Source organism: Cyberlindnera jadinii (genome assembly GCF_001661405.1).
Source record: "Cyberlindnera jadinii NRRL Y-1542 unplaced genomic scaffold CYBJAscaffold_6, whole genome shotgun sequence".
NCBI lineage: Eukaryota > Fungi > Ascomycota > Saccharomycetes > Phaffomycetales > Wickerhamomycetaceae > Williopsis > Williopsis jadinii.
The window spans coordinates 656,188-682,999 of record NW_017963657.1 but is presented as its reverse complement, the minus strand read 5'-3'; the positions used below and the strand labels follow the sequence as shown (position 1 = coordinate 682,999).

At 43.1% G+C, this 26,812-nt stretch overlaps 9 protein-coding genes and 1 non-coding gene across 10 annotated transcripts; 5 read left to right on the top strand and 5 right to left on the bottom strand.

The window, feature by feature from the left end:
* Positions 1-714: 714 nt before the first annotated feature.
* Positions 715-1,962, top strand: PGK1 (phosphoglycerate kinase; the record flags this gene model as incomplete). Its single annotated transcript, XM_020212703.1, has 1 exon — positions 715-1,962. The coding sequence occupies one exon, from the start codon at positions 715-717 to the stop codon at positions 1,960-1,962; it is 1,248 nt and encodes a 415-aa protein (XP_020070798.1).
* A 28-nt stretch (positions 1,963-1,990) lies between these two features.
* CMR1 (Cmr1p) lies at positions 1,991-3,600 on the bottom strand. The gene has a single exon (XM_020215066.1). It carries the CDS (start codon positions 3,581-3,583, stop codon positions 2,024-2,026), a length of 1,560 nt encoding a protein of 519 aa, XP_020070797.1. The 5' UTR covers positions 3,584-3,600; the 3' UTR covers positions 1,991-2,023.
* A 280-nt stretch (positions 3,601-3,880) lies between these two features.
* On the bottom strand, positions 3,881-5,390 carry CIT2 (citrate (Si)-synthase CIT2). Its single transcript, XM_020215065.1, has one exon. The coding sequence runs from the start codon at positions 5,345-5,347 to the stop codon at positions 3,938-3,940; it is 1,410 nt and encodes a 469-aa protein (XP_020070796.1). The 5' UTR covers positions 5,348-5,390; the 3' UTR covers positions 3,881-3,937.
* A 2,415-nt stretch (positions 5,391-7,805) lies between these two features.
* Positions 7,806-9,025, top strand: CYBJADRAFT_167764 (uncharacterized protein). Its single transcript, XM_020215064.1, has one exon. It carries the CDS (start codon positions 7,956-7,958, stop codon positions 9,012-9,014), a length of 1,059 nt encoding a protein of 352 aa, XP_020070795.1. The 5' UTR covers positions 7,806-7,955; the 3' UTR covers positions 9,015-9,025.
* Positions 9,026-9,465: 440 nt separating this feature from the next.
* Positions 9,466-11,229, top strand: KIP3 (tubulin-dependent ATPase KIP3; the record flags this gene model as incomplete). Its single annotated transcript, XM_020212674.1, has 1 exon — positions 9,466-11,229. A coding segment is annotated over one exon (1,764 nt), but the record flags the coding sequence as incomplete, so codon positions are not given.
* A 951-nt stretch (positions 11,230-12,180) lies between these two features.
* CYBJADRAFT_167763 (uncharacterized protein) lies at positions 12,181-12,992 on the bottom strand. Its single transcript, XM_020215063.1, has one exon. The coding sequence runs from the start codon at positions 12,983-12,985 to the stop codon at positions 12,536-12,538; it is 450 nt and encodes a 149-aa protein (XP_020070793.1). The 5' UTR covers positions 12,986-12,992; the 3' UTR covers positions 12,181-12,535.
* Positions 12,993-14,696: 1,704 nt separating this feature from the next.
* On the bottom strand, positions 14,697-16,556 carry CYBJADRAFT_167762 (uncharacterized protein). Its single transcript, XM_020215062.1, has one exon. The coding sequence runs from the start codon at positions 16,207-16,209 to the stop codon at positions 15,130-15,132; it is 1,080 nt and encodes a 359-aa protein (XP_020070792.1). The 5' UTR covers positions 16,210-16,556; the 3' UTR covers positions 14,697-15,129.
* Positions 16,557-18,918: 2,362 nt separating this feature from the next.
* On the top strand, positions 18,919-19,013 carry CYBJADRAFT_t94. Its single transcript has one exon. It is a non-coding gene; the product is annotated as a tRNA-Lys (tRNA).
* Positions 19,014-19,115: 102 nt separating this feature from the next.
* On the bottom strand, positions 19,116-21,333 carry CYBJADRAFT_167761 (gamma-glutamyltransferase family protein). The gene has a single exon (XM_020215061.1). The coding sequence runs from the start codon at positions 21,060-21,062 to the stop codon at positions 19,260-19,262; it is 1,803 nt and encodes a 600-aa protein (XP_020070791.1). The 5' UTR covers positions 21,063-21,333; the 3' UTR covers positions 19,116-19,259.
* A 2,784-nt stretch (positions 21,334-24,117) lies between these two features.
* Positions 24,118-25,757, top strand: CYBJADRAFT_177559 (MFS general substrate transporter; the record flags this gene model as incomplete). Its single annotated transcript, XM_020216871.1, has 3 exons — positions 24,118-24,135; positions 24,192-25,607; positions 25,629-25,757. The coding sequence occupies 3 exons, from the start codon at positions 24,118-24,120 to the stop codon at positions 25,755-25,757; spliced, it is 1,563 nt and encodes a 520-aa protein (XP_020070790.1).
* Between the last annotated feature and the right edge of the window lie 1,055 nt (positions 25,758-26,812).

Below are 26,812 nucleotides of genomic sequence, written 5' to 3'. Positions count from 1 at the left end.
GGAACAATCCGTAATTGTAGACCTGCTGAGATGGCACTCGCAATGCCTCTGTGTGTAGTTTTTTTCCCTTCTCCGTCCATCAGCAACAGTGGCTTCTTAGGGCATAACGAGACGGCTCCTTGGTGAAAGATGCCCTGCTCCGTCTGTCTGCCTGTTGCTACAACCACTGCGTAGTCAGATGACCCGGTCTGTGTGCTGTGGAATCACCGGGAGTGAAATTCCGGTTTCGCTGGCAGATGAGCTCATCAACCACATCAACTGGAGCAACCTCACCAGAGGACACGTAACCTGCCCGGTTGAATTCTGTCAAACCGTACATCACACAACAACAGCAGCAACAACAACAACAACAACAACAACAACAACGTCAGTTGTTGTTCGCATGGTAACGTTACGTAACGGCACCAACATCGTCTCGTCCTCGCTAATGCCTGTTTCCCCTACCCGGAGTGGCCCGGCCCACCTGTCGTTCTTTTTTCGTCAAGTGTGTCCAGCTGGTGCCATCACCATATGTTCAAGTGCGTGGCCTGTACTAGCGCAGTCTGCTGCAGTATAAAAGGGATTGCTGAGGCCCCCTTTAGCGTTTCCAATCAACAATTGATTCCCTTTTCCCCATAGTCCGTTTGTACTACATCCTACATAACAAAAGTGAGTGTTACAAGACAAGTGTGGCGGTCAATTGGATCATTTGGACTAACATACTGGCGGATAAAGATGTCTCTTTCAAGTAAGCTCTCCGTCACCGACCTCGACGTTGCAGGTAAGCGTGTTTTCATCCGTGTTGACTTCAACGTTCCATTGGATGGCAAGACCATCACCAACAACCAAAGAATTGTTGCTGCTTTGCCAACCATCAAGTATGTCTTGGAGCACAAGCCAAAGGCTGTGATCCTTGCCTCTCACTTGGGTAGACCAAACGGTGAGAAGAACGACAAATACTCCTTGGCTCCAGTGGCTGCCGAGCTTGAGAAGCTTCTCGGTCAACCAGTCGAGTTCTTGAGCGACAGTGTCGGTCCAGAGGTTGAGGCTGCTGTCAACAAGGCCACCAACGGTCAGGTTATCCTTTTGGAGAACCTCCGTTACCACATTGAGGAGGAAGGTTCCAAGAAGACCCCAGAAGGTAAGGTCAAGGCTTCCAAGGAGGATGTTGAGAAGTTCAGAAAGCAATTGACCTCTTTGGCCGATGTCTACGTCAACGATGCCTTTGGTACTGCCCACAGAGCCCACTCTTCCATGGTTGGTTTCGATTTGCCACAGAGAGCTGCTGGTTTCCTCATGTCCAAGGAGTTGACCTACTTCGCTAAGGCTTTGGAGAACCCAGTCAGACCATTCTTGGCCATCTTGGGTGGTGCTAAGGTTTCCGACAAGATCCAATTGATTGACAACTTGCTCGACAAGGTTGACATCCTCATCATTGGTGGTGGTATGGCTTTCACCTTCAAGAAGGTTATCGACAACACCGCTATTGGTGACTCTATCTACGATGAGGAGGGTGCCAAGATTGTCCCACAATTGGTCGAGAAGGCTAAGAAGAACAACGTTGAGATTGTTCTCCCAGTCGACTTCGTCACCGCTGACAAGTTTGCTGCTGACGCTACTGTTGGTTACGCTACTGCCGAGGCCGGTATCCCAGACCACCTCCAAGGTTTGGACAACGGTCCAAAGACCAGAGAGTTGTTCGATGCTGCCATTGCCAAGGCTAAGACCATCGTCTGGAACGGTCCACCAGGTGTCTTTGAGTTCGACAACTTTGCTGCTGGTACCAAGGCTATGCTTGATGCTGCTGTCAAGTCTGCCGAGGCTGGTAACACTGTTATCATTGGTGGTGGTGACACTGCTACCGTTGCTAAGAAGTACGGTGTTGCTGACAAGTTGTCTCACGTCTCCACTGGTGGTGGTGCTTCTTTGGAGTTGCTCGAAGGTAAGGAACTTCCAGGTGTCGTTTACTTGTCCAACAAATAACTGCAAGCTACTTTGTAATTAAACAAATAACGGGATTATATGTCAATATCATTATGATTATTTAGGAAAACATGTAGACCTTACCCGATGCACCTCCACCAACAAGCCAATTCTGGGTGGGATGGAAGTTACACACTGCTGGTACGTTGGTCACCAGTGGGTTTGACAAATGTGCCAGCTGATGACCATCTCGGTCGTAGACGTCAAAGTACTTGTTCATATTGGCAATGACAAACTTTTCTTTGTCCGGGGTATATTGCTGCCACCTTGCCTTCAAAATGGATACCCATCTTCCCGTTTGACAATTGTGTTTGATACGATGACTTGGGGTCAAATCACCTTCAATAGCGAAGTTCTTAGGTTTAGTGCTGATGTCCTCACCAAGATTGAAGATGTTAACTGTGTCATCGTAACCGTTACAAACAAGGTCACCAGATCTATTCCAATCCACGATGGAAACTGACAATCTTGAATCATAGACGCCAACAGTGTGCAGAGTCTCCAGGTTGTCATCCCATTCATCCCAATCACACGTAGTTGCTGTTCTTAGATCCCAAACCTTCAAAGTTCGATCCAATGAGGCAGTAGCAATCTGGTTCTTATTCATCGGATTGATAGTGAATCCACCAATCTTTTTATTCGACAATCTCAAAACTTGTCTTCTTGAGTGATCGCCTGCTCTCAGGTCAATTCTGCTGAATTGTCCTTGCATTGTTGTGTAGTACATTTCATTGTCGTTGTTGTAATTTATGTCAGTGATACCAACGTCAAAGTCGTTGATGAATAACTGTGAGGACTTCATGGAGCGTAGATCAATTGAGCGAATGGACCCATCATACGATGCACTATAAACCTTCGTCGTATCGTTCATGTTGAATTCGAGCTTTGCTATATTCTTACCGTGCAATTTGAAGGATAAGATATCGACATCGTCGGTATTCTCCGAGTTCCAGATTCCCAAGTTACCTGTAGAGTCACCCCCAATGATCAGTTTACGATCAATATCAGGATGGAAACAGATATAAGTCATTCTATCCTTGGTGAGTTTTATATCATTGGGTTTGAAGTGTGTGTACAGTTCCTTGGAGCCGAGTTCTTCTCTAAGCTTTTTAACATCCTTGGAAGAGTTATCCTTCTTTACAATGGTTTCGAAGTAATCGCCAATGCTAAAGGACTTTGAGTTACCCAAGAACTTTTGGAACTTCTCCAGTAGCTTGGAACTGTCTTCGCCATCCTCCGATTTGACCGTCTGGTCCTTCACAAGGTCTAAAAGACTTAGATCACCATCAACACGAAGTGTCTTCAACTTCTCGAGCTCTTCACGCTCACGTCTTCTCCTGTCCTCTTCCAACTCAAATTCACGTGCTTTTGAGTCAGAATCATCAATTGAAACACCAGCCAACCTTCTCGAGCGTCTGATCGGTTGAACCTCTACCTTTTGACGCTTTGTTTTCTTCTGCGTTGTTGAAGATGACTTCTTCCTCTTCGACGCCTCATCCTCTTGCTTGATGCTTTCTGAAATCTCATTGGACAGAGAGTTCAGGTTTAACGAAGCCAGCAGCTTTCTATTACGCTCGATATTGGCTTGTCTTTGCCTCTCGAACTCAGAAACCTCGTCCATTTCTGCCCGCTTCTGCCTGTAATCTCCCTAGCGTGTATTGTGAAGAACGCGTCTCAATACTTTCTTTTTTCAGATCTCCAACACGCGTGAGAAAAGCCATAATAATCAGCTACAACATAAGTGAATATCAAAATAGCTGTTGTATATATAAAACAGCATTACTTACAAAATTTAATAAATAGAAAGAGGAAAATGTTTAAGAGAGAGAGATTCTCCGACTTGTTGTTTTTCAGAAGACAAATATCAACACAATCATAAACCATATACAGGAATCCAAATCTTCAAATTCCCTCCCAACACTTCATTTACATTCACATCGTTTCACATTTCGTTAATAATAAATTAAGAGACAATTTACTTGGAGTTCAAGCTCTTAACCAACTCAATGTACTTCTCGGTGGAGAAGGACTTTGGTCTCTCAATTGGAGCACCAACGGCACGGTCAATGATCAATTGTGGCAAGACACCAAAGGCTCTGGAGACACCGAACAAAACGGTGTAGAAGGAAGCCTCGGTCAAGCCGTAGTATTGCAAGAGGACACCGGAGTGGGAGTCCACGTTTGGCCATGGGTTCTTGGTCTTACCGTGCTTGGTCAAGACACCTGGGGCAACCTCGTAGATAGCGGAAACCAACTTGAACATGTCAAAGTCTGGCAAGTGCTTCAAGGCAAACTCTCTTTGGGCGGTGTAACGTGGGTCAGTCTTTCTCAAGACGGCGTGACCGTAACCTGGAACGACTCTACCAGCGTTCAAAGTATCCCACAAGTACTTCTCAATGGTCTCCTTGGAGAAATCGTTACCGACAGCCTTCTTGAAGGTCTCCAACCATTCCAAAACTTCTTGGTTAGCACGACCGTGGAGTGGACCAGCCAATCCGTTCAAACCAGCAGCAAGGGACAAGAATGGAGAAGAAAGGGCGGAACCGACCAAGTGGGTAGTGTGGGCAGAAACGTTACCACCCTCGTGGTCAGAGTGGATGGTCAAGTACAATCTCATCAACTCGACAAACTCAGCGTTGGAACCGTAACCCAAAAGGTTGGCCAAGTTGGCACCGTAATCCAAATCCTTGTTAACGGCTGGAAGCTTACCATCCTTGAAAACGTTTTGGTAGATTCTGGCAGCGATGTTTGGCAACTTGGCCAAAAGGTCGATGGAATCTTCGTAGGTGTAGTTCCAGTAGTCCTTCTTGGAGACACCGGCAGCGTAGGCCTTGGCGAATTGGGACTCGGACTCCAAAGCAGTAACAGCCATGGAGAATTGAGCCATTGGGTGCAAGTGGGATGGGGAGTTGTCAATGATGTCCTCAACGTGCTTTGGCAAGGAGGATCTGGCAGCCAACTCGGCAGACAAGGCTCTGGTTTGGCCAACGGTTGGCACCTCACCAGTCAACAAGAGCCAGAACAAAGCCTCTGGCAATGGCTCCTCACCACCCTCGGCCTTTGGCAACTCCTTTTGGATGTCTGGGATGGTCTTACCTCTGAATCTGATACCCTCAACTGGGTCCAACACGGAACCTTCCCAGACAAGACCCTTAATACCACGCATACCACCGTAGGCCTGGTCCAAGGTGACCTCACCGATAACAGTGGAGCCGTAGTCCTTCTTCAACTGCTTGATTTGGTCAACCTTCTCCGGGATGAGCTCAGCAAAACGCTGCTTCAACGTCTTCTCAGACGAGGAATAGTATCTGGCAGCAAACAGCTGCGCGGTGTTCTTCTTCAAAAGAGGGTTGGCTCTGACGGATTGTGCGAGTCTGAGAGACATTGTGTATGAGTTTATGATTCTTCTTTTAGTGTCTTGCAAGAGAGGAAGAAGGGAAGGAAAGGGGTTCGCCAACTGCCGTCCTCAAGGAGAGAGAAAGACGTCCACTTATATACCCAAAATGACGCTGCCAACAACAGACGCATATGGTCATCACTTTTTTGGAGCCCAAACCGCCAAAACACACCTGGTACGCGCACCGCAGAGCCAATCTTCGGAGCCTAGCGCGGTTGGTGGGGCTCCTTCTGCCTGATCCCCAGGGCCAAGGGCCGGACCATTTCCCTTCCCTTGCCATCGTCTGAGCTGGAGCCGGTGGTGAATTGCGCGCGCACACGCGGTAAATGTTTTGGCTCAACGGTAGAAGTTGCAATGGGGAAAAGCACCAAAGGAAATATCAAAACATGGAAAAATGAACAAGCGGGCCACAAAAAGGCCATGCCCCACCCCCCACAAATCAGACACAAGAAAAATAGGGTGCCATTGTAGGTCTAAAACGGTTTGACCAATGGTAACAATTGGCGGATGTATGTGGGGTCCCTGGCTTCTGCTGCGCTTAATAATGGTGGGGTGATGATTCGGTTTAGGTGGTCGCAGTGGGGAGAGAAGGAGCGTGGAGCGTAGATCGTAGAGCGTAGAGCATCAACGCTGGTATCAAAGAGGTGGTGAAGTGCCTCATCCAACCTCACAGGCTGGTGCTCACTGGGCAGTTAATCCGCGATGTTTTTTTTTCGCTTTTTCTTTCTTTTTTCGTGTTTCTGGCTTACTGTGTGTCTTGCGTGTTTAGGGTTCCCATTTGTTTCCACAGTAATGACGGCACGATCCGCAACGGTGTCTGTTCACAGCTTACACACGGGGAGATTGGAACACACGCGCAGGCACGAAGCCGGTGTGGGATCTGGGAATCTGGGAATGGCTCACCTCTGTTCCCTAAGCGTGTGCTTTCGACGGGGCATAGCGTAATCACGTCACAGCCGTTCGGTTCCGAAAAGGTGTCTCTCTCTCTGATACTCTTCCGACCTTTTTGTCCCCTCCAGCCGAGCGCCCCGAGCTTGGAAGCTGTTCAGGTTGTTACGGCTGAGGGAGAGCCCATGAGCGCCAGAGGGAGCACCGTGGTCCCAGCGTTGTTTGTGCGCAGGTGCCGGGGACAAGGTTTTCCTTCACTAGCGAGAGGGGCGTGGGAAAAACATAACGAATCCACACACACGTCTGTCGTTGTATAAGCAACAACATTATAAAGCATAGGCCTTGAAATCTAACAGGAAACAGTGTAAGCAGCTAAAGTGTGGAGCCCATACGTGCATAAGAGGTCACTTGGACTAACGTCATTGCATGCTTGGCTGTTGGCAAGTGACCAATCTTTGATCACATCTTCCACCGCTCAGTAGAACCATTACACCGAGATCAGAGGTGACCATCCGAGGCCCACGGGAATTGACACCCTTTTTTCTGTTTTGGTGGTATAATAATTGGTGCGTTTTTGGTTGTAACTTCTGTAGACGGTGTGTCCTTGGAGCTGGCTGATGTTCGTCCTTAAGGTGCCAATTGACACATATCCTTGCGTGGGAGCTTCCTATTGCCTGTTAATGTCTTTCAACATCGGTGTCCGTAATTTCTGTTGCCTCACCGCGTAGTTTAAAGCATTGTTGAATCTCTGACGTTTCCACAGACTAAAACTGCACACATCTAACTTCAAAGGCAGACGGTTGGGAATTGGTTCGTTACTCGTTTATTTATACACCTAAGCATCGGGGGAAACACCCCGATGTGAGATTCTAACCCACACTCTCTCTCTACTCCTCCAAATTCTCATGGAGCCGATTTTTTTTGTTGAATTGCGGTGTTTACCTGTAACAAACCTACAGGAAAGTCCCCAACGCTTTGGGAATAGAGCGAGCGAAGATTCTTCAATGAGGGGGCTGTAAACAGATGGCTTATACAGTATAGACACGCCCATTATGTAATTACTGTGCCGTCTTTTCTTGGTAGACAAACTACTTCGTACTGTAGGAAGCACCACCATGCATGAGACAGGTGTGTATCAGAAAGTATCATGCAAAGAGAACCCATAATTGCAACATGGTGCAACTGCCACTATATACCTGGGTTAGTATTAAAATAAATGCAGCTCATCTCCCATGGTTTGCACAGTCATTTGCAAATCTCGAATGAAAGATCAGTTGGCGATACACGTGGTTCAAACCATCACTGGCTCGCTGGAGTGTGAATATCGTCGCTCAGACACCAGTTGACTTCCTTCAACCATGTTGACGGTGTGGAAAGTTACTGCTCGAGGCCTAAATTTGAGCATTCAACTCAAGCACTTTATTGAAGCATCAAACTCCAAAAATTTTTGTGCTTTTCCAGACCTCAAACTGCTGAACTGGCAACTATCGATAGTTTTTGGCTCAAGCAACGTGCTCAGCAACAACAACAACCACGAGCTTCGCTAAAACCTTGTACGCTTGAGTGACAGGCATTTCAAATTATTTCACTCGAGATCAGCTACTCATTAATGTTTATATAAAAGGGTGGCTTAGGTCATAGTAGAGGTAACTGGAAGTACTCGTCACAACGTTACATTTGGGAACAAGTTTGCCTAAAATCCAAATAGATGACAAACACTAGTTCTCAGGGCACTTTGTCAAAGGCAAAGGCCTCTGCGATGATGAGATCTACTAAATTCATGTTAGCACTCGTTAGTGTTGTCACTTTGACATACTTCACCACTACTAAGCTCTTGATATCAACTGTTTCTAGACCTCAATTGAACAACAGCTTGTTGAAACGTGATTATTCGTACGTTGCCCAGGAAAAACCTCGCTTGCCAATTCATTCGCATAACGATGAAAATAGAGATGACCCTGTCTATGATGCACTGCTTATCGGCGCTGCATCAATTGAATCAGATGTTTGGTCTCTGGACCCATCTGACGACACTCTGCTCGTGGGTCATGATGCCTGGGTATTGACCAAAGAGAGAAACTTGAAAGATATGTACGTTGATCCTTTACTCCAAATTTTGGATGAAGTCAATCAAGATCTTCAAGACGGTGAACATCCAAATGGGTTTTATCCATCTGATCCAGGAAGCACCCTATTCTGGCAAATCGATGCCAAGAATGAGCCAGTCAGAGTTTTTAACAAATTGCAAAAGGTTCTGGAATCCTTTCAGAAGAAAGGCTATCTGACAACGTTTAACACTGAGACTGGGGAATGGTACTACGGTCCGCTGACGATCGTTATGACCGGTGCACTTCCAATTACTTTCCCAGTTGAACAAATTGCCGGACTGAAAGTGAGAAATGTGTTTGTAGATGCACCATTAGATGATCTATCTGCTCTACAGGCACGTCTTGACTATTACGGAAACACCGAGAAGTTGAATACAATTGCCATCACATCTTCCTCCTCATTCTCAAAAATCACCGGTACTGAGCTCGAATTAGTGAAGCTCGGTGGCCTCAGTGACATAGAAAGGGAAAGAATTAGACTGGCATTTGAAAAGGCACATAATGAAGGAATCCTAACAAGAATCTGGTCAACACCAGGCTCCCCGGATTCTCACAGAAATGCAATTTGGGAAGATCTCTTGGATTTGGGCATCGACCTCCTCAACGTTGATGATCTCCTCCCGGCAGCTCATCTCTTGTACAGTCGCTCCAACTTCTGATAACTCTCTTCATTGTTACTTACTCAGCAATATATGGAGCAATTGGATGCCCAATGTAGATGAATACTCCCCGAGTGGTAAAAGTGCCCTCTGCGTACATCATCCTCGATTACGTCAGCAATACACATATGCTTATATAAGCCTCTTGTTTTTGTTTGTTTTTGTTTCTTTGTTTACTTTTCGCGCGATCATCACTTGAAACGAATATTGAGTGGAAGAACAACACAACAAAGAAACAGTTTCCAAGCTTATTTGGTCCTGTTGTGTGTATACATTACACCATATTACCGATATCTTCTGTGTACATCTTCATCCAATCTTTTTATCTTTGTTCTTCAACTTCTCTTTAGGGTGATCTCTTGACAGGTCATCGAAAGGGTCTCAAATACATATACACACAAACACAGCAACTGAAAGGAGAACCACACGATCTACTCCTCCACGAGTGAAGATGGCGCAAAGAGAGTCGTCCATCACAGTATCTGTTCGTGTCAGACCGTTCACATCTGCTGAATCTTCCCATTTGGTGACATATCAACAGGATAACATATTCTTAGGTGATGGTTCTTTAAGCCTCAAGAGTATAGCAGGAAAGGAGAATAGCTATGCACACAAGCGATACGGGCCAAAGGGGCTCCGAAAGATTGTTGATGTTGTAGATGACAGGATGTTGATATTTGATCCACCACATGGGAATCCTCTGGCTACACTACCAAAGAACACGTTCCAACGAACATCTGTAAGGTACAAAGAGCATCGATTTGTATTTGACAAGTTATTCGATGAAGACTCGTCGCAACAGACAGTCTATGAGGAAACGGCTAGACCATTGTTGGATAGCGTGTTGGATGGCTTTAACGCAACTGTATTTGCTTATGGAGCTACTGGTTGTGGTAAAACCCATACAATCAGTGGAACTATGGATCAACCAGGAATCATCTTTCTCACCATGAAGGAACTCTTTGAAAGGATTGAGGAGTTGAAAGACACAAAGCACATTGACGTTTCCTTGTCCTACTTGGAGATTTATAACGAGACTATAAGGGATTTGATGGAGCCAAATACAGGTAAGTTGTTAACTCTACGTGAAGATGCAAATAATAGAATCACGGTCTCTAATCTTTCATCTCACACACCAAGTTCTGTGCAAGACGTCATGGATATGATCATTATTGGCAATGGTAACCGTACTTGCTCTCCAACAGAAGCCAATGCTACTTCGTCAAGATCGCACGCAGTTCTCCAGATCAATGTCATTCAGCGAAACAGAACAGCAGATATACAAGAGGATCATACATTCGCAACACTCTCCATTATCGATCTTGCAGGAAGTGAAAGGGCCGCTGCAACCAAGAACCGTGGCGAAAGACTCCATGAAGGTGCAAATATCAACAAATCACTCTTGGCTTTGGGTAATTGCATCAATGCATTATGTGATCCGAGACGAAGAAATCATGTTCCGTATAGGGATTCAAAGTTGACGAGGTTATTGAAGTTTTCTCTTGGTGGGAATTGTAAAACGGTCATGATTGTTTGTGTAAGTCCATCGAGTCATCATTATGATGAGACGTTGAACACTTTGAAGTACGCTGATCGTGCCAAACAGATCAAAACTAAAGTTATCCGAAACCAACACAGTTTGAACAGGCATGTTGGGTCATATTTGAAAATGATCACCGAACAGAAACAGGAAATTGAAGAGTTGAGAAACAGGGAAGGTTTAAAGATTGATGAGGCTGTAGAACGTTACAAAGTGAAGGCACAAAGGGTAACAATAGGTATACTTGAGCTGCTTGATACCATCAAGAATAATCTGAACTCAAAGAAGTTCCAGAACTTGAAGATCAAAAAATCACTCATTTTGTGTAAGAGAAGGCTTTTGCTAGAACAACGTATGGAACTCAAGCAGTATATCACATTCTCTCAAGAAGTTGCAGTATCACCGGAACTCAAACAGATCATTGAATTAATAGTGGAGTTGTTGGCCAAAATTGACGCAAAGATAACTGAATTGGAATATCTTTATGAACAAGAGAGTGAGCTCGATTATGTTTTAGCAAGTTCAACAGATGCAGCAATGAGAAAGATGTCCGAACTTGAAGGATGGACTGAATACGACAAGCTGACACTTGAAACGTCGGTGGCGCTCATTAAGGACTCAGTGGAGAAAACAATACTTTACAACGCTTCAATTTTACAGGACAGAATTGTTAATGGTGAGCATTTTATGAGCAACTTCAAATTCACTACATCTACATTGTTTCAAGCAATGATGCACATACACAACCAGAGCTATTCAACCGATTTAGAATTGTCAAAATCTACTTTACAAGAGACAGTACGGAATTTCTACAAGTCATTCCGTGATTGCATTGACCAGATACTCAAGATTGATGAAAAGTTTGAGAACTTTTCTAGTGATCTTCACAACGATCTCAGCGCCGATACTGTCATTCCGACCTCGCCAATCAGAAGGCTTAATAAAGCTAGAGCATCGTCTCCTTTCAGGTTATCGCCTTCATCGCGTCTTTCTTTGGTCAAGCCCTCAGGTGTAAGTCGCATTACCAAAACAAGCTCGCCCTTACCTACAAAACAAAAGGTTGTAAAGAAGGTTCGGTGGGACGTTCCAAATGCATCGGCTAGTATTATTGACAATGACGACGACAATGTCGAAGATTCTGATGAGACTATGGACGATATTGCTAACCCAACCGAAGACTACTTGACGACAGCGAATAAGGACTCTAGCGTAGATGAGTCCATCAATCAGAGCTTGTCTGAATTGGAACAAGTGTTTTCACAAAGGAATAAGAGGAAATCATTAACCTCCAAGACTCTTAAACCATCTTCTGCGAATTCGAGAAGATCGTTGACTGGAACGCCATTCACGCCTTCCATCAGTACCACGGCTGGTACTTCACGGCTTGGTGCCCCTGTTCGCGTGAACGATGACTTTCATATGGACGACAACGATCATTGAGATATACGTACATACGTTTCTAATATTGTTTAATTTACAATATCAATGATTTCACACAAAAATGTAACATGATCGATGATCCAAGATCCAGCGACCAATTGTATTGACTTTATATAACAAACGTTGCCATAGTAGTTTAGACCATGAATTAACCAAATAAATGGATCCGTAGTCGTATTAGCAATATATCAAGGTAGAAAAAAAAAAGAAAAAGAGCCTCGTTTGAGTATAACGATGACATCGACCTTGGAAAAAAAGTAAAAGACGATCGACAACATATATAGAAAAGACAAGATATGTCAAGTTCGTTGATAAAGGAAACTCCAACAGTTAAGTGGAATCAAAATCGACAAACAAACCAAACACAGAGAGATGAATAAACCAAAAAAGCATAAAAAATAAAAGAGTGAAGTCACAAGAAGCAGCATAAAAAACTTTTGATGTATGTGTGTATAAGAATACTTTTTTTTTTTGTTTTCAGATATTTTGGAAAGAAAGCAAGTATTAGTAGTATAGTGTAGACAAATAGGATGAATAACAATCAACAAGCGGTACCCAATCTTGAGTTCCATTCAACTCCTCTAACCGAAGATGAGCAGTAGGTACAAGAACAGAATTGGCTCTTGTGTTGAAGACCAGTTTTTGAACAATAATAACTTGGTTCAAACTGATCAACTTGCCAAGAATAACTCTTCTGGTGACCGTAGCTACCAAATCCAGCGTTGTTATACAACTGTTGATAAGCCCAAGGAGATTGGTGGGTGATACCTGAGTTGTATATTGGAGAGGACTCGGAGTTCATGGACACGGGAGAAACTGGCTCTTGAACACTGTAATGATAGTTGCCTGGAGTGGCTCTTGCAGCAGACATAGCTGCAAACTGTTGTTGTTGTTGCTGCTGTTGTTGTTGCAGTTGAATCTGTTCCTGGTGCTTGTTGATGTTAATTGTGTATTTGTCAAACTGAGCAGTGAGTTCGTTGAAACGTGTCATATCAATCTTGTGCAATTTCCACTCAATCATTGCTAACCAAGTGGCCTCCAAGCTGTTGATACGCATGATAGAGAGACCAGTTGCCTGGGACCACGACTTGTTGATGAAAGTGTGGTCATCGTTAGCCTTGTTGGCGAGGGCAAGAGCCAGAACAGTGATCTCGTAGAGCAACTCATCTGATGACGAGTTGAAAAGGATAGAATCCTTCTCATATCTGTCAAGCAAGTAGTAACAAGCCAACATCATTGAAGATTTTGGCAAACGAACTGCACCCAACACGGCCTTCATTTGACCGACAAAACGTGGGTTCTCAGTATCGTGTCTTCCAAAGAGTCTGTGCGACAAGTAAGCAACAAACTTGGTCATGATGTCCAAGTCATAATCCAACACTGGACTGACACCGCCGGTGACTGCATCTTGGTCTTGTGGGGCCGGAACAGGAACAGCAACTGGGGCAGGCATAGGAGCCCCGCATGCACCATAAAACATGTGCTGTTGCTGCTGCTGATGGAGTGATGGTCCCATGGTGTAGTTGTTGTACTGGCCACCAAACTGGTGTTGTGGTGGAGGCAAGTACATAGGTGGTGGGCCAACCTGTTGGTACTGTGGCAACTCAAAGGAATGGGAATAGGAGTGAGATTGAACATGGGAACGTCCACCAAATGGCTGATATCCGTAGACTGCAGACATGATGGTGTCTCTTATTCAACGTTCAACTTCTATAGAAAAGAAAGAATAAAATAAAAAGGAAGAAAAAGTCTGAGGGAAGTCCAAGAACAACCGTTTCAGATAAGCGATAACTTAACAAAAAGCTCGCCTATAATGGAAGAACCAAAGAAACTCGAAAGAAACAGATATTAGAACTTCAATAAGTAAGTCCTATACCTCAACAACGATAAATGAAATCAAGAAAGCAGTATAGATCACTTTCTAAAATCACACTCGTAATTTCTTTATGTCCTTGTTGTATTTTGCTGTTGTTGTTGCTTTGCCTCTTTGTACTTTGCTTTTCAATCACGAAAAAAAATTTCGTTTTTTTGCGTGTTGCGTAGGGTCTTTTAGCTGACAAACAAATGTGCACCACTTTTCAATGAGAGGATTGCTTCACGAACAACAGTGCTGGAATGAATATACAGTAACCTGGCACTCTGAGAAGAAGACGTGTATGTATAACGCTTCTGTCCTTGATGACTTGGTCTGTAGGGTTCCTCTTGTTTTGTTCTGTGTGGGAACACTTAAAAGCGTGGGCCAGGAGTTGATATCGGCAACCTTGTCGAGGTGAAAAACTCGTCTCGGTGGTGATATTGACACCTTCTTCGGACTTGTACAGTGCTCCAAACTCGTAGAGCAAGTCTGACAAGGAAATAGCACAAGAAAATGAGACAAAGACTAAGGGACAAATGGACAAATGAACAGTTGTCTTCCTTTCCCGGTACTTTAAAAGACGGGTTGTGTTTGTGTGTGTGTTTTTTTTCCTTTTTGATTAAAAAAATCCGTAAAATCTCCTCAGACCAAGTTTAACTAACACAAAGTTATAACAGTCTTTTAACAAGGAAATCTACTGTGAGATTTTTAATAAAAGAAAAAGGGGGTTGGGGTTGGGGGTTGTTGAAGATGGGTTCAAAGGTATCATCAAGGAAAGAAAAGCGTTGGCTCAACCTTTTTTTTATGTTTTTCCTGCGCTGGTGTTGAAGTTTTTTCTTTTTCACTTTTTTTCGTTCGTGTTTTTTCTTTTTTTGCGCAAGTTTGCGCAAATGTATGAATCATCTTGCGCAAAATTCCCTGTCTCGGCTATAAATTGTTGCCCAATGGCGAAATGAACACATGGCTGGAATTTTCTTATCCACCAGGACACAGCCGTACTTTTCCGTGTTATTGTGGTTCTGTGTCACGAATCGTTTTCCCGAACAGAGAGGGACTGTTCTTTTTTTGGGTTTTGCGGTGTTCGTTCTCTGTTTGCAAACTTCCCTTTTCGGCTATGCGTTCTCTTCGCTTTTAACAGGGAAACAAAGTCTCCTGGTGCCATTTCAGTCTTGCACTTGAGTACGTGGTTTTGAAGGTGAGAGTGGCATGTGGGCTTAGAGCTTAGGTCTTCGATATCACATTTATATACACAACATTGTAAAAATATCTATACAACACGTTCATGGTGACAGCGGGGTAACCTCAAAGTGTGGGTCAGCAACAATGCCAGGGAAGATTGCCTGGCCAACGCTGATGTCACCCTCACGGAAGTCAACTGAAAAGTAGATCAAGCCTAACAAGCTCCCTGCAATGGTGACGGTGTCTGCGTCGTCATCGATTGGAATGATCGCGAGGGAACAAGTTCCATCGTCATTTTGGGTGCTAATTTGACGGATTGGAACGGTGATCGAGACCAGTTCGTTGAATTCGTACTCAAACGACTGAAGCTCATCGCATCCAACGATAAACAGACCAGCCGCATCGGTTGTCAATTCGACGTAGCCTAACTGATACAGGATATCCTTCAACAGTCCCAATGGCAAAGTGGAAAGCTTCACACCAAGGTTGAACTCGGCTCTATAAGTAACATTGGTCAAGCGGGTCAACTCCTCCTTTCCAGTTAATACTTTCACGGCAGAGAGGGCAACTTGCAATGTTTGATCCTCACCAATAAGAGGGATCGTCGTCAAGTTTTCAAACAAACTGCTAGCAACACCGCCAAAGGTCAACCATCCTTCAAGTTCCTCGTTGGAAGGTGCGGTTGAAAGACCAAAGGAGAATGATGGTGATCCGCCAAGTTCTTGAACAATATCCCAAAATCTGGTGTCATTTGTACCAACGGTGAATGGATTTGCCAGTCCAAAAATGGAAGACTCCTTCGAATCAGCAGTAGCACCTATAACAACATCCTTGTAAGTGATATCTGAACCGCCAAAGGAGATCGACTCTTTACCCCAGATGAGGTTGTTGATCTTGTTCAGGCCTTCTTTGAAGTTCTTCCCAAAATTTTCAAAATCAACGCTGACATCCTTGTTCAAACTTTCAATCAAATTAACAATGTCAAAACCGGAATCCTTGGTAAGGAGAATATCACCAACAGTATTGTCCAATTTAACAACTGACTTTTGGGCACCAACACTCAATTCAACACCGTAGGGGAAGTCGGTTCCTCTAACAACTTTGGCGGTTGGAACGTTAAAAGCAGCTTGGGCTGCAGTCGAAATGGACAAAAGTGACAAAAAAATATTAGCTGGGTTCATGATTGCAATTACTTCGTCTTTAACTTGGGTAAGAAAAGTAGCTGCTATACGAGTACTGATATTCTACCTTTCTTTGATCAGAGACATTCGGTGAATTTATAAGTTTTTCCGCTTTCAAGTGAATAAAATAACGATCAACCATGAACTACCGTTGGTCTACCACACTGATCTTTTAAATTTTTATGCCGGCAAATGTTCCTGCCCAAAGAATGAGCACATCTCTATGGACTATTACAACTGTAAATCGCTTTGATAACGTCCCAAATGCACACTGTACATGTTGAAGTTTAAGGTTATTATTATTATTCCTCAAGATTCCCGGAAAGGCAATAAAATATATAGAAAGCAATCACAATCTGACTGTTTTTCCCAAAGATGTGATTCCAAACCATCTGAACACAGTAATACAAATTTAGAGTAACTTGAAGAAAGGCCATGCTTTTCTTTAGTCTTCTAGCACATTACTTGTAGTCCACTATGAGCATCTCCGTGAAGTGAAAACTGTTTGGAACATATGCAGCAAGTTCATCAACCCCTGTTCCGGTGACATTTCACATAGCATAAAGCAGCTCTAATCCAATGAATATTTGAAGTCACTGCTTCCTATGAAGATCACGATAGCCACTGCCGGGTTATCATGAACTCAGGGTGAATTAAAAGGAATAATTAGTTTAAGAAGGTTCTACGAAAACTGGTAGTACAAGTTGCAAGATTATTCGTTGGATGTCGTTCTTTCTGGGCTGAACTATGCAAGAAAGGTACATGTAATAAGTACATACTTCCATTAAATGGTTTACTAGAGCTCTTGGATAAGAACTCGGCCCTCAGGTTGATGAAATCCAGGCTCCACACATCGGACTTTGGGACCGATGTTGATCAAATGAGTCAACTTAATAGATGACTGCAGTAGAATGCAGGTTCTTGCAGTTTCCTTCCAGGGGTTTTCGACGCTTATCTACTGGATGCTCATGACAAGAATCCGGTGCCATATCAATGTGGTCTGAATAGGAGACTTATCATTACGACACACCTTGTTGAATCTGATGATATAATACTGAAGTAGCCAATTCAATCAATGGCTCTAAAATTTCAAACGCGAATAAGAGCTGTATGACGTGCAGATTGGGTGCTTAATCCACATAAAGCCTCACAGGTTTGATATCGAAGCTTTTTTTACCCACACACTAAGGGTGCCTTTCATGTAATATAAGTATGTATTAGGTTCATTAGCTTAGGTTACTTCTTAGGGGAAATGCAAACTTGGACCGTTGCTATAACCATGCTTGGTAGGGGTTTACCAACGCTTTTTTTTATGATGTTTTTTGACGACGCAGCTTCTTTAGTAGTTTTTTCGGCGGGTTGTTATTCTTTTTTTTTTTTTTTTTCGTTTATTAGTTGTTTTTTTTTTTTCTCGTTGATGGTGTTGTTGTTGTGTTGGTTGCTGTTGTTTTTTCTTTATTAGGGAGTCTTCTTATCTTGTTTTTTTTTTTCCTATTGTTTTTTTTTATGAGCCGGTTGTTAATATTATTCTCGGTTCTTTATTTACTCTCTTCTTATATATTTTTTGTTCGCGTTTTTGGCACAACACATATATCAACTATTCCTGGTTATACAAGAGCTGAGAGTTATATAGTAAGTCACATTCTATTGTAAGGATAACGACTGTTGATAACCAGCGTAGAGGTACAAAATAGAACCAAGCTTTCAGAAATTTCGATTAAACCTTTTGAGTCAGTTCTGCTCTCAGCAGTTTATTATGAGAACTCACTATTATTATAGTCGAAAATGGGACCCATGTTATAGAGGTTCTGCTCTGTAAAAACTCCTGGAGTCTTCTATATCACTTGAATGACGATTTAACAACCAAATTCCACAGTCCTTTCTCTGTGTATGGACAAGGAAATCGCAATGCCCAGTCATTCAAACCTGGTAGATATGATAGGCTCATTCATTGGTTATCAACTCGCGGTTATAGAGTTTTAAATAAAATTAAATCATTCAGCCAAAATAAAGTCCTTTCTGGTCTTTTGTATACCCAGCTATCTAGTCACATGGCTGTTGTCTCTTACATCAAATGGCTCTCAATTCAAAGATCTTACTTTATACCTCTTGAGGTCTACATCTACCGTTCCATTGACAAAGCTAGGTACGCTATAAAATATGACTATATTGAAAAAGTAGTAAGAGGAAATATTGATCTAGGTAAGCATTTACTAAAGACAATCCTATTTGATATGAATTCATGTGATGACACACTACCAGGTTCGTTGTGGTAGTAGTATGAGCCCTATTATTTAGCATTTTCGTACACTTAAGTATTGGAAAGTTGGAAGAAGAAAGGATAAATATGCTGTACCTCATTATGAGACTCTTAGCTCTTTGCTCCAAAATCTTGAATTCCCATTTAGCTCTAATCAGGCCATTCATGAAAATACATTTAGCTTCTGGCATTTGAGTACCAATATCAGTCCAATGAAATGGATTGAAGGCTTTGTTTCAGGTTATTGAGTACGTTATTGAGTTAATGGTTCAAATTTGGGACATGTTCGATTTTTAATGCTCAATATTAATACTTCTCGATGTGAAGACACTGGTAAAGTACAATGGAACTTGTTTTTTGATCTGAGTGATAACATATCAGAGTATGAATTGGATCACACCTTCATTCACTATAACAAAGAATGATGGATGTTGAAATTTTGGAACTCGTCCCTGTTAGCTCAGTCGGTAGAGCGTTCGGCTTTTACAGAACTAACTAGGGGAAGTTGACCGAAATGTCAGGGGTTCGAGCCCCCTATGGGGAGTTCCACTTTTTTTTTCTTTTCAAAAATGCTAGAGAAATCTGGGTGCTGGACTTTTTACCTGTTACAATTGATAAGACCGATGTCTTTCTGCTATTACACAATCCATGTCCCCATATCAACATGTAAGGTTATACAATTGCTGTTCTGGGAAGAAATTAATCGCTTATGTAGTTGTTTATTGTACGCTACGATGACTAACTTCGCCAGTGCCTTCATTGAAATCTCATACAAAAAACAGAAACATGATCAGAGCAATGGCACTGAGGCACCATCACCACGAGGATCAGAGCCTGCAGCATAGACAAGTTGTTCTCCTGGTTCTTTTCTAATGATCTGCCCACGGCCAAAGACCTTTCTTGCATCGCCCTCAACCACTCTAATGTCGTGTCCCAGTTTTCTAAGCCCATCAATGACATCTGCATCAATACCAGATTCCACATTGACCAATGTCACACTGGTGCTCACAGGCCCTTGTGCTCCAAGTCCTGTATCTGTTGAGGAGTATTTAGGGTGAGGTGCCAATGAAATTCTTGGAGCATCAAGTGCCTCCTGGGGAGTCATGCCAAACAGCAGTAGGTTAAGATACACCTGAACATGGGCCTGTGGTTGGTTGAATCCCCCTTGGATACCATAACTTGCATACAAGTCATCTGTTCCATCTGCCAATGGGGTGGTAATCATAGCAGGAATAATTGTGTGGTATGGGCGTTTAGACCCAGCAATAACGTTCTTTGAATCTGGCTTTAAGCTAAAGTTGGCTCCACGATTCTGAAGGAAGAATCCACGATCTTCAACTAGAATACCGGAACCAAAGTTGTGGAACACAGAGTTAATGAAGCTTGCTGCATTTCCATCGCTGTCTGTGACGGAGAAGTAGACTGTGTCGGATTTGAACGACTCGTTTGGTAGAGTACCAACTTTCAAAGTGGTATTGTCAAGCACTTTATCCTTGTTGAAGAATTTTGAACGCTCTGCAAAGTAAGGAGAGGTCAGTAGTTGCTCCTGTAGTGATATTGGAGAATTTGCAAGCTTAAAGTTCTTCGAAACATGAAATTGATCATGGACATACTCTTCACTATCCTTAAAAGCTAGCTTCAGGGACTCAATTATCAAATGGAGGTATTCAACGGAGTTATGGTTAAGCTCAGACAGTTTAACATCACCTTTGGAATCCAATGCCTTTATCAGACCCAGTGTGAGCTGTGCAATGATTCCAGAACCATTTGGTGGGATTTCCCACAACTTCTTACCCAAGAATTCAAAGTACAAGGGGAATACTTGGGTCGAAGAATGAGCTGCTAGGTCCTCTAATTTCAACAACCCACCGCGGCTTTGAACTTCCTTCACAATTGATTCAGCAATTGGACCTTCGTAAAAAGCTTCACTTCCATTCTCAGCAATAAGCTTCAATGTTTCAGCCCATCTCTTGTTCTTCATTAATTGACCAGTTTTGGGAGCTTTTAACCCTTCATTCGGCAAAAACGTCGATAGTTGCTCATTGAGGAAGTCATTCCCCTTCACTGCGTTCACTTTCTTTAAAGTTTCCTCGCTCTCTTTATAAAGAGAGGCACTTATTTCAGAGATTGGATATCCATTCTCAGCGAGCTCTATTGCTGGCTGTAAAACCTCAGCAAACGTAACCTTCCCAGACCCCCATGTTGAAATTGCATTCTCCCAGGCGGCTACCGCACCAGGGACGTTTACAGTTAACGGAGAGCTTACTTTCAGTCGGTTGTTTTCAACATGATCCGGGTACTTGGAGTTGATCAAATCGAGACTTATCTCTGACGCAGATCTACCACACCCGTTGAGACCGTGGACCTTTTTGCTCTTGTTGTCATAGAAGAGGATAAAGGCGTCACCCCCAAGATCTGTTGAAGCGGTCTCAGTGATACACAGTGCAGCGGAAACAGCAACAGCGGCATCGATGGCATTCCCGCCCTTCTCGAGAATTCGAACACCAGCGGCATTGGCCAATGGCTGTGTCGAGGATACGATACCCTTGGTTGAATAAACTGTTGATCTTCTTGATTGGAATGTGAGGGGCATGTGTGGCTGTTATTGTTCCTGAATTCTTCTTGTCTAGTGAAGAGGATTTTGACTGTAAAAGGAGAAAATCTCTAAGGACAGACTGTCTGGGGAAGTTGTATGGTCTTTTATAGTCTCATCCACGATGACTCAACTGCCAATGGCTTACAAAGTCACAACTATGGCGCCGTAAATCCACAACTTTGCAATTGCGCCTAAGGCGCATGTGGTTCCCCCCTGCCTGTGAGCCCGGCCGCGGGGAAGTAAGCAGAAAACATCATTGTTCCATCGGGCCTACGGTTTTCCATTACAACGCCCGTTAACTGGATGGTCTAGAGAAAGATTCCTTCACTTTACCCATTTGTGACATGAGACAAATACGCTATGAATACCCTGGTGTACACATTGGAACATTTACAGATGTGCTGAGTCGATTGGACATGGCTTATGAAGTCGTTTCCAGCGTAGGAGCCCAGTCTCTGTGCTGTGTGGCTAAAGCCGATGTCGAATGGACATCTCCGAGTGCACACGCTTGGCCACTGTGCCCGCACCGCTGGGGAATGTCGCGGGTAAAGGTTTCCTTCTCATCGTTGGCACTTTTCACGTTGTTGCAATGGTGAAGCTTGAAGAGACATTGACGGGTTCAATTGCAAGAAGATACCAGCTCGAAGATGGCACCAACAAACACAGGAAGAATCATTGCAGGGTTTATAGGATTGGCTATCGGTGGTGGTGTGACCTACTACTTGACAAAGGACTTCCAGCTTATAAAGTTCACCCCAGCAACCCCAAACCCAGATGGCACATTCCCTCCAAAGAAAGTATCAGTGACCTTTAGAGAGATGCAACCGTTGGAACTTACACCTGAAGCACAGAAGAAAAGAGAACAGAACCTTGCTGCACGTGCCAAAAAGAATGAAATTGAACAAATCATTCAAGAACCAACTTCCTGAGGTGTGCGTTGTCTCCCTGGCTTTTATGACCTTTAACTTCTTATGAATTGAACGACATATATTTATCCTGTTTCCCCCCTTTCAGAGCTGAAGGATGGATCAGAGTTATCTATTCTTTCTCTCTCGGTGAATGTGATTAGTCATATTGAGTTGTTAGTAGATCCGTTTGAGCCTCTAGTGATCAAATGTGAGCCAGGTTGAAAATGTAATCCTTGGTCTGTTAAAATACCTCTAAGTTCATTCATTTCTTGATGAAGATTGGAACCATTATACTTGTTACTTATCTGGCTCGCAGAAGTGATACATATGAGGATACCACTGTGGTAGCGCCATGGATTACTCGTATCAGCCACATAATTGCTTGTTGTCCGTCTTTCTATTCATTGGCATTGAAGAGAGGGGATCGACATAGATTTGGGCTCTAACAGTATCCACAGGTTTCATTGAAATCCAGTTTATCCCTCAACTAAATGAAGGGATTCAACAATTGTCTCCAAAAGGATCAGTTCTTGTTGAGGGTTACGGTACTTTCTTATGGGTTTTGTTTTTTTTCACCAAGACACATCTTCCAAGATTTTGGTGTGGCTTCCTACTACGAGAAACTTTATGAAAAAGTCGTGTACGAATGTCGTCATCACTTACATCCTGCTCACACTTGAACACCTCCAGAGGACTGGAAGCTTGTTTGAAATATCCACTGGAAATTGACGTTCTGGGCATATTTGATGTTCAGTGTGCTTGAGTGTAATGGGACAAACATCAATCAGGAATCGAGTGATGATATGCATGAAGACTTGAGATTACCCTCAAACGATTATAATTGGGCATTGATTTGTTTCCTACCTTTTGAATTACTGACCCAACTAATTTCTAAAAATCTGGGTGCTGATGCTTGGATTTCAATTCAACTGTGTCTATGGTGCATTGTCTCCATTTCAATCTCGAGGTGCTCCCATAGCTCGAAATCAGCAGGTGCGAGGGCTGTGAGTTCTGCGCTGATCAGCATGCTTTCCATGTAGATGTTATTGTGTCATCGCAAGCTTACAGGTTTTACGATAGTTAACTATACCACATAGGTAATTGCTGGCTTATCAGCTTCAGTGTCGCCTGTTTTATAGGCTGCATGATTGTAAGAGAGCACTATACCTTCAGAAATAAACAGAAAGCATGGGCTTGGGACCAAATGAGCGAGGAGGACCAGCGAATCTATAGAGAAATCTCACAAGATGCTGACAATAGAAGACTTGACCTCCGATTCGTCTACAGAGCTGGACGAAGTGCTCAATCAACGTCTCACTTCATCAAAACTATATATGCGTATCCCTGCACTCGGGCGCTGAATACATCCACATCAAGAGAACTGTAGAATTGACAGAAGCCACTTATATCAACAGTCACTTGTGTGTCAACAGCCACGATTGCGATATTCGATGCTATTTATGATTCAATTGAGGATATAACTAAGTTGTTTTTTATTCTCATTGGTGATAGGCCCGTACCCACAACTGTGATTTAAGACAAAAACTTTTACAGACAATGATAAACCACTAAAGACTGGCCAACTGACAACTCTTCTTGAAACATCACTATTTTGATTCTAGATTACACTTCAAACCAAGATATGAGTGCATAATGTGATAGTTCAACGAGAACTGAGACCATATTAAAGTTTATCGTCTACGCTATTCTGCCCTGATATTTTAATATTGACAGCATATAATGTTGGTGATTCAATGACAACTCGAGTTGACTTTTACTGCTGCAATACACTACATGGGCAAACTTGTGTTTCTGAAAAATTCGTTCATACTGTGAGCCTAACAGATGGTTAACTCATTTGGGTTCTTTTACCAAGCTTTTGATGAAGATCTTCAGTAATAGGCATGTACATATTCAATTTGGATAAATATCGCCACAGTGGCATGAAGGTTTCTATCTATCCATTGAAGTTATTTCACATTACTGCAATTGCAGCCACAGCATGGTGAATCGGCATGTAAAGCTATGGACTCATCCCCTATTATGAGTCTGTGAGAACTGTAACTGATTGGTCATATAAGTATCAGACTTATCCTTGAGTTCTAATATCTTGAGCATATATAACTTCTCATCTTATGCCAAAAATGTCAAGCTGGTTAAAGGTTGGAAACTTTGAGAAGAATATCTCTCATCCCAGGACAGAACGATTGTACATGAGGTTGCTGACGAAGAGTCGCTGTCCACAGTTGAAGATCATATCTTCAAAGACCCTGCAGTTGCTGAATATTACAAACAAGTTTACAAGGATGCAGAGTACGAGTGTCGTCACTTGTTCGATACGGAATACATTTGGACTACTGCTGAGGAAAAGAAGCTCCTCTGGAAGATCGACTGGAGAGTGACATTTTGGGCATACATTATGTTCACTGCACTTGATTTTGACAGAGCCAATATTAACCAAGCTTTGAGTGACGATGTGCTTGACGATCTGGGACTGTCTACAAATGATTATAACTGGGCAATGACTGTAAATCTTATTTGCTTCCTTGGAGCAGAGCTACCATCACAGTTGATATCCAAGAAAATTGGTGCTGATATCTGGATCCCCACTCAGCTATGTCTTTGGAGCATGGTATCTATCTCACAGGCAGCAATCACTGACAGGGCTGGCTTTTACATTACAAGAGCATTGATTGGTCTATTTCAAGGTGGTTTTATCTGTGATACATGTTTATGGATGTCATATTTCTACAAATCAGATGAATTACCATTTAGACTCTCGTTATTCTACATTGCTAATCCTTTGATGGATATTCTTAGTGCCCTTCTGGGATATGCACTCATCAGGATCAATACACATCTACTTCCACATGGGTGGCAATGGGTGTTCTTAGTGGAAGGTATCTTCACACTTCTTATCGGTATTGCAAGCTTCTTCATGATGCCTGCAAGTGCTGTACAAACTAAAACTTGGTATAGAAGAAATGGGTGGTTCACCGATCATGAGGAGAAGATTGTTGTTAATAGAGTATTGAGAGACGACCCTTCCAAAGGTGATATGAACAATCGCCAACCAGTGAGTTTCAGAGAGCTTCTAATGTCATTAACTGACTACGATCTTCTACCAATATATGTTGTGAGATTTCTCGGAGACTTAATGGCCTCTCCTGTTGGGAACTATTTGACCTTAACACTCCGTCAGCTTGGATTCTCCACCTTTGATACAAATCTATTGACCATTCCTAATAGTGTTTTGACTATCATCACCATGCTACTGACGGGTTGGCTTTCAGAGAAGCTGAACAGTCGGGCTCTAGTGCTATCTTCCGTGGCTGTTTGGTGTTTCTCCTGCTTGGTTCCGCTGAGATTCTGGTCAGGATCTCAAATTGATGTTTGGCCGACATATGCTATATTGACAGTGTTGCTTGGTTATGCACCATTTTGGGCTATTTCAATCTCATGGTGTTCTCATAATTCCAATTCTGTTCGTTCAAGAGCTGTTAGTGCGGCATTGGTCAATATGTTTTCCCAGGCAGCTGGTATTGTATCGTCAAATGTATACAGAGCTGATGATAGTCCTTTTTACCACAGGGGTAACAGTTGGCTGATTGGCGTCAGTATTGCATGTTTTATTGTATGTATTGCGACCAGACAGTATTATATTCTCAGAAACAGGCAGAACGCCAAAGCGTGGAACAAACTGACAGAGGAAGAGAGAAATACTTACAGAAAATCAACCACTGATGTTGGTAACAAGAGGATAGATTTCCAATTCGTTTACTGATGTGTCAACCTCAGCATGTGCGCTTGACATGACTTGGATTGTCTGTGTGTATTTTAAAGGCTTTATCTTATAATCCCTCAAGTCTTGTAGCACCAGCTATTGTATGACCTCTGACTGAGGGACTTGGTGATTCTCCTGGAAAGTTATATAGGTTTCAGCTTGTGTCTGTCAGTATTTATCAGGAAGATGTTGATGGCTTGCCCACTATGCAGTCCCTTGCATATTGTCATTGTATGCTTATACAAATGGCGGTGGCTCATACAAATGGCGATGGCTCACCACTGCAAAAACGCAGTGCATTGCCACGATCCAATTCTCCCCGCTGGATTTCTAGCATAGCTTGTATCTGCTGTTGAACTATGGAATACAAGTAGATATTTTACTGTTTCATAGTTTCTTGACTGTTCCTTCTCTCGTGTTCAACCCCGGTGTTACTCGGCTCGGATAACACCAGCTATATCAATGAAGCACACCGTCTAGTTGCACATCCGTGTGTTTCAACACACAGCACCCGGATGTAACCTACACTGTACACATAAGAGCCATTTGTCTCCAACCACATACCTGCCACTCCAGGTAAGAGGTTTGAGCGATAACAAGTCAAAAAAGGATGTCATCGGGTAAACTTCTGCTGCCAAACACCGTCCAGGTTTATTCTCATTATCAAGCTTATTCACATAGCATCCGGCTCCTCAATATCGCACCTGTCCTCCGCCTCCAAGGTAAAGCTGACTAGAGCACCCATCCTGCTCACCTTAGACCAATACACACAGACTAAGACCAACACTCATAGACGAAGACCAATACACACAGCTGGCGCACACTGTCCTTATGCAAATTCACCGCTTAACACCAAAAACCTGTACATCTTACCCGAATACCTGAGCAAAATGCATGTGTGCCTTTCACGTACAGCGCGCACTATGCACTGGAAAACTCTACCATAGTGTCTGTGCTGCCCCTACCATACAGCATACCCCTATAATTTTTCCCTTGGCAGCTTAGCCACCTTTTCTGAGGGTGTATTCGGCCGTTTAAATTTCACCGAGGCAACT